Source organism: Pinus tabuliformis, chromosome 5_1 (genome assembly GCF_031772625.1).
Source record: "Pinus tabuliformis cultivar Carrire ecotype Pingquan chromosome 5_1, CPIR1, whole genome shotgun sequence".
NCBI classification, from domain to species: domain Eukaryota; kingdom Viridiplantae; phylum Streptophyta; class Pinopsida; order Pinales; family Pinaceae; genus Pinus; species Pinus tabuliformis.
This window is the reverse complement of record NC_142305.1, coordinates 729,237,190-729,244,426: the sequence shown is the minus strand read 5'-3', so window position 1 is coordinate 729,244,426 and position 7,237 is coordinate 729,237,190. Positions and strand designations below refer to the sequence as shown.

Here is a 7,237-nt window from a genome sequence, read left to right as displayed (position 1 = left end):
TATCTTTATGTTCAAAGATAGCTACCACCACTCTAGCCAATGTGTGTTCTATAGTATTATGTATTTCATTTATTAATAAATTGGGTTTGCACCACATTATTGTAATACACATTATTAACTCTATATATGTTCTATTTATTTTCCTGCGTTTTATTTCATTTCATATATGAGATAGATTATTATTTATACGTTAAAATACAATTCTTATGTTAAGTATAATATGCATAATTACACTTTAAAATCATAAACAAAATCATCCATATTATTAACTATTATAATTGTATTTCTATTAACTATTAATATATTATATTTGATTTTTTTTTTGGAATGGGAAGATGAACATAATTACTTAAAAAAAGCGAATTAATATTTTAATTTCTATACAATTTTTTTTTAATGAATGAATAATGAGGCTGATATGCCTTTATTTTGAATCAGTGAACCTATGATTTTAGTGTACACTTCTCGTACTATCTGTCTAATATATGTGCACATAATTTTAAGCCACCTTTCTTGTCTCCACTTGACATATGTGCGCACTGGAGGAGTTTCAAGAGAGCGCATTTTAATTTTTCGTGGAGTTTATGACATTGAAAATGGAGGACACCATAAACAAGAAGGTGAGAATTGCTGCAAGAAGAACTCAGAAATCTCATATGAACATTTAGTAGAGGTTTTGTAGCCTAACACCCTCACCACCTATTTTGTCCTCTGATTTTACTCCAATTTCAAGCATTCTGAATAGGTCTCTCTGTATAAGAGCTCACTCTGCAACTCTTCAAGGAGGGGGAGGAACAATGCCCGCCAGAGGCTCCTGTTTTATGAGCTCATGGACAACGACTCTCTAGATAAATGATTATTCTTGCATCCGGATTAGGGCGGCGACGACAGTGGTAGAGACATAGGATGTTTGACATGGGAACAATGTTACAATGTAGTAGTAGGAACTGCCCAAGGTTTGGCCTATCTGCAAATATTTTTATTTCAGAGGGCCCTGGATCCTATAATCATGTCTTCGAGGTTTTAGATCCAATTCCAATTTTCACATCACTCCAATTCCAATGCCTACTATGAATATGGATTCTTCATCTGCTGCCATGGAGGCTCTTTTGAGGCAGTCTGAAAGACTTAAGAGACCCATTGATCTTGTGCAAACACTCCATGAAAGGCAAATGAAGGAAGTCCCTAAACATTACATCCTTCCATCCGATTTGAGGCCAATTCGTCCTCTTCAAGTCCAACACTCTCTTCCTATCATCGACCTAACAGGCTTAGAAGACATAGACCAATGCTTCAAGACTGTGAGACAATTAGCTTAGCATCCCAGGAATGTGGTCTCTTTCAGGTTTGTATGGGATCACAATTTTGGCATTTTCATTTTTCCCTTTCCTCTATCGGTCATCCAACAAATTTGGTTATTGTTTAGCCTTGTAATTTCATGGGTTTTCAATTGTTTTAAAGATAATAAATCATGGCATACCTTTTTCATTGATAGAGACTATGAAACGGGTTTCATGGGACTTTTTTTTTATCTTTCTCCTAAAGAGAAACGTGAACAGTGTCCTGTGACCCCTGGAACTCATATGCTTGAAGGCTATGGCCAGTTCTTTGACATTTCTGATGACACGGTCCTGGATTGGGTCGATGCCCTTATTCATTATAATTCTCCAAAGTGGGGAAAAGTCATTGAGCAATGACCCAAAACACCCTCCACATATAGGTACAACTCTATACACATATACGATGTGTGATAATTGAAACCTTGATATGAGATTGCATCCATTCTGATACACTACTGTACACACTATGAAGGGAAACACATGAAAAATATGGGGAAGAGATCATGAGGCTTATAGAGAAGTTGTTGAGTCTTCTGTTAGAGGGTTTAGGGCTAGACCCAAATTATATCCAAACCCTAATCAAAGAACCTTTGTTCCAACTCAGAATCAATTATTACTTTCCTTGCCCTTAACCAAATTCGGTGAATGGCCGTAGATCGCATTCAGATGGAGATATACTGACTTTTCTACTTGACGATGGGGTGGAGGGTCCCCAAGTCTGAAAATATGAGCAGTGGTTTATTGTAGCCCCTATTCCTGGAGCTCTTATTGTCAACATCAGGGATTTGTTACAAGTAAGTGACATTCTTTGATCTCCTTTTGCCAGTTCAATTGTTTGTCTACTTTAGAATAGTTACATCGGTTAAACCTTCACATAGTGTTTGTAAAATGGTAGAAGGATTATCTAATGGCAGATAGTAAGCAATGGGAAATACAAGAGTGTCGAGCACCGGGTAGTGGCAAATACAAATCCGAGTCGAATGTCAATTGTCATGTTTTTTATGCCACATTCTGATGTGTTGATTGTTGTCACCCTTGAATTGATCGATGAAGCCCATCATAGCCTGTACAAGGCTATTAAAGCTAGGGAGTATGTAACTGGCTATACAAGCCAAGATTTTCATGGAAAAGGCCCTCTTGATGCTCTTCTTATAGACCAGGCAAAGCAACACAACGTCTAGTCCTTCAATTGCATTTCCATAAGATGTGTATACTATGTTGTAAGTTTTGAATGGAAAGTATAATTATAAAATAGTTTGGGTTGGGCATTATCACTTGGTAAATTATATGGAAAAAAAGGAAAGAAATTTACTGGTTGTATATTCAAGTTTATTTCCATATATATATATATATATATATATATATATATATATATATATATATATATATATATAGATAGATAGATATATATATATATATATATATATATATATATATATATATATATATATATATATATATATATATATATATATATATATATATATATATATATATATATATATATATATATATATATATATATAGAAAATTTACATAATAAATGTTTATTATGAACAATATATCAATAAAATGTACTCTTTTAATGGTACAATATTTTTTTTATGACCTAAATTGAAATATTCTATATATACACCATTTAAGTTATAGAGAAAATGGTCTTTTCACCCAAATTTGGTCATACAATTTCAAGCATACATCTCCAATAGTAACTGAAATAATAAGGTTTTATTGAGATTATTTGCACGTACATGAGGAATATCTGACCATAGAAAAAAATAACAAATGACATTTAAGCAGAAGCAGGATGGACAACAACATAATTTTATGGTAACCTGGATTTATGATGGACAACAAATGTATGACCATCTATTAACCTAAGAAGAAAATGCGTGGTGAGGGAATTGGACAGAAGAGATGATTGTTTGGAGGTTTGCGTTGCAGAGCTCTTACATGGTTAATAAATTGGTGAAAAACCGTGAAAGAACAACAACAGAACCGAGTGCAAAAGTTCTTATGGAAAGGAAAGGATTCACAAGTTTTCAATATGGTCATTAAGACATAATACTTCAATGGTGGAAGGCAAGATTACCAATACTCAGAGAAAAACAGGGATAACAAGTTTTTCTATATATATATAGTATTTGTTTATCAGATCTAGGAGAAAGAAGACATTATTTCACTGTTATCTTTACTTTGGATAGAACTCTGATTCTTCAATCCATAAAAGCAGTTGGATCTTTGTTTCAGGTGCCTCATATTTGGGCTTTTGTAAAACTCTTCATACTTTTTGTTTTTTTTTTTACTTTTCAATTATTTCGTTCGCTAGTGTAAAATAGTAGAACTATTAAGATGGTAGAGGATTGTTAATTAAATAAGGACATGTGAAGTAGTTGATTTTGTATTGTCTGACTATTAATTTTTTAGAGTTTTTGGTGGCAAAATTATTTTTGGGTCAAATCTTCAATTTTGCAATTTAAACAGAGTTTGGCATATGTGAATTCAGTAAGTTGAAAGGGCACTCAATTTTTAAGAGTTCACAACTCAAACTTGTGATTTTAGCAGCCACTGCTTGATTTTGGGCAATTTTGACCCGAAAATGTGCCAAAAAAACTCTCCAATAAGTCTAATAGGTAAACTATGGCCAAAAGAAACTAACCAATTTACAATTTTTTTTTCAATTTATTCTTAATGTGTTTCTGGAAATACTGTTTAAAATGGATGTCTAAGTATCCTATGTTATGCAGATAAATGATTTTTGGTTAAATTAGTTATTTTGTTATTTAAAATCTACTTTTAAATACTTAAATGGATTTTGTACTTTGAAAAATTGAGATATTAGAATTGTGCAGAGTTTATAGATGAAACTTATAATTCCAACAAATTTCTGGTGAACTTTAAACAAGTTTTACAAGAAAATATGAAAAACGAAAACCTCTAAAACATATAACAATTAAACTATAGCATTTAAAATTATATTATTTTCTTATTTTAAATATAAACTTGTGAATTTAAAAAAAAAAAAAATTTAATTACTTTTAAATAACAATTTTAAATCTGTTTCATCACCATACTTACCAAAATAATAAAATAAATAAAATTATTTTTAATTAATATTTAGCAAAAGCAAATTCAAAAAAAATTATTACTCCTATTCAAATCCCAACTTTCCCAACTCCACTAAAAAGCACTCTTTAATTTGTGGCAAAGATCTTCCAAAAGTATCTAACTTGGATTTAAAAAAATAGGTTATGGGTTAGATTTTTTTGGTTAAATATTAAAAATATTTAATTTTGTTTTTTTTTTTTAGAGTCATGGATTATGTTTAATGGTTTACTATTAAATAATGATGAAAAGATAAAACGTAGGTAAATGATTTCCAAATAAAATCTTTAAAAGAGAATATATGTAAATATAAAAACCTAAATCTAATAGAGCAATTATTATTTCAAGCCAAAGTATAATTTTTCCAATTTAATTTCCTTTAATTTTTTCCATTGTGGAATGTAATACTCGTTAAATCTTGATCCCCAATTTGTTTTTTGCACTACGGATCACATATCTATATCTTATTATGCCTCTGCATAATAAGATATAGATATGTGATCCGTAGTGCAAAAAACAAATTGGGGATCAAGATTTAACGAGTATTACATTCCACAATGGAAAAAATTAAAGGAAATTAAATTGGAAAAATTATACTTTGGCTTGAAATAATAATTGCTCTATTAGATTTCTTCCAAAATTGTCTGTGGAGAATGTCATGATATCTGATCACTTCCCCATCCTTTTAACGTGGCCAGGCAAGATCTTCAAAAGGGGCTACTCTTTCAAGTTTGATAATAGTCTCCTCCTGGACCCTGCCTTCAATCTCTTTATTCAGACAGCTTGGAAAGACATAAAGGCCCGAGAGCAAACAAATCTCATTTTCTCCACCTTCAGAGAAAAATTATCTCAGCTCAGAGTCCTGGTCAAAAAATGGCAGTTTAATCGACATCAACAAGACAGAGCGGCCCTTAATAGGATCCAATTGGAAATTCAGTCCTACATGGACTCCACTGATTTTTCCTCCTGCTCTTTTGAAAGGAAGGCTCGCATCTGGGATCTCGAAAAGCGAAGATCTGTTTTATTAAAACAGGAAGAGGCAAAATGGCGGCTCAAGAGCCGAGCCACTTGGCTCGCGTTGGGGGACAAAAACACAAATTTTTTTCATAAATTCGCCAATGCCCGCAGAGAAAGGAAATTCATCTGGAAAATCAAGGATGAATTAGGACATGAGGCTACCTCGCAGGGAGATATCACTCGGCTTGCGGTAAATTTCTTTAGAAAACAGTACAGCAGATCAAGCGATATCACTTTCAATGATATCCGATGGGGGATTGATCCTATGCCTGTGATGTTCGATAATGCTATGAATGAAGAAATTTCTCGTCCTGTTGACGAGGATGAACTCCTTCGCGCCATGAAAACATTCAAAAGGGACAAAGCCCCTGGCCCGGATGGCTGGACTATGGCTTCCTTGTCCACTTCTTTGATCTCTTTAAAAATGATCTGCTGAGTATGGTCTTTGCCTCCAAACATTCTGGACAGATCCACAGCCATACCTCCTCTACCCTCATAGCCCTCATTCCGAAGAAAGATGATCCCGATACTTTCTCTGATTTCCGCCCTATCTCCCTCTGCAATATCTCCTTCAAGATCATCACTAAGATAATTGCGCTTAGAATCAAGGATTCTCTGGCCCGCCATCTCTCTCCAAACCAACATGCTTTCCTCAAAGGTCGTATCATCCATGACGCCGTAGCCTCCACTCAGGAATGCCTTCACTCCATTGCTGTAAATAACACCAATGCTGCCATCCTAAAAATCGACCTTCAGCGGGCATTTGATGTCATCGACTGGGCATTCCTTCAATGTCTTCTCGCCAAGATTGGGCTTTCTCCTGCAGTCATTCGCTGGATTATGGGATGTATCGAAAATGTAAATTATGCGATTCTGGTGAATGGACAGCCTTCCCATTTTTTCAAGGCTGAGAGGGGCCTTCGGCAAGGCTGCCCCTTGTCCCCCCTCCTCTTTATTCTTGCAATCGACGCCATGAGCTTGCACATCAATCGCGCGGTGGCCCTGAAAGAATTTACTCCAATTAGGATCTGCAAGAACATCAAGATGTCCCACAGCCTCTTCGTGGACGACGTACTCATATTTGCTATGCTCTCTATGGCTACCTGGATATGCATCAAATCCATCCTGGATCGATTTCACAGAGCATCGGGACTGGCCATGAACAAAGCAAAGTCTTTTCTATATCATCATGGAGTTGATGACCTCCTTATCTCCCAGATTGCACAGATCTTTGACATTCAACATTTTTCGCTTTCAGAGGGCATAAAGTATCTTGGATTCAGATTGAAGTGTCGCTCCTACAAGTCGGAGGATTGGCACTGGATTGTTGACCGCTTCCACAATAAGCTTGCCAATTGGAGCTTTCGCACCCTCTCCTTGGGAGGCAGGGTGGTCCTTGTCAAATCCGTTCTTACTCAGCTCTCTGTCTTCTGGGGACATCTCTTCCTTCTCCCGCCATGCATTATACATTCAATAAACAGAATTATTTCCTGTTTCATTTGGGGCGCAAAAGCTGAACGGTATAAAATCCACCTTACCAAGCTGGACTCTCTCTCTCTGCCGAAAAATTATGACGGATGGGGCATTCTGAACATTAAAATTTTTGGCGCAGCACTCATCTGTAAATCACTGTGGAGGGGTATTTATGGATCTAGTCTATGGAGTGACATCGTCAGGCAGAAATACCTTAAAGGCAGGGGAATTGATTTCTGGTTCAGATTCGACTCTATTGGCATCAAACGAGGCTCTGCAATCTGGTCAAGCTTTCGAAGGAT

General features: G+C 35.2%; 1 protein-coding gene across 1 annotated transcript; it reads left to right on the top strand.

The window, feature by feature from the left end:
* Positions 1 to 5,103: 5,103 nt before the first annotated feature.
* On the top strand, positions 5,104 to 5,898 carry LOC149167020 (uncharacterized). The gene has a single exon (XM_089430337.1). It carries the CDS (start codon positions 5,104 to 5,106, stop codon positions 5,896 to 5,898), a length of 795 nt encoding a protein of 264 aa, XP_089286463.1.
* The last annotated feature ends 1,339 nt before the right edge of the window (positions 5,899 to 7,237 follow it).

Excerpts from the sequence above, each read along its gene's own strand:
- LOC149167020 (XM_089430337.1), top strand. The coding sequence starts at position 5,104 with ATGATATCTGATCACTTCCCCATCCTTTTAACGTGGCCAGGCAAGATC.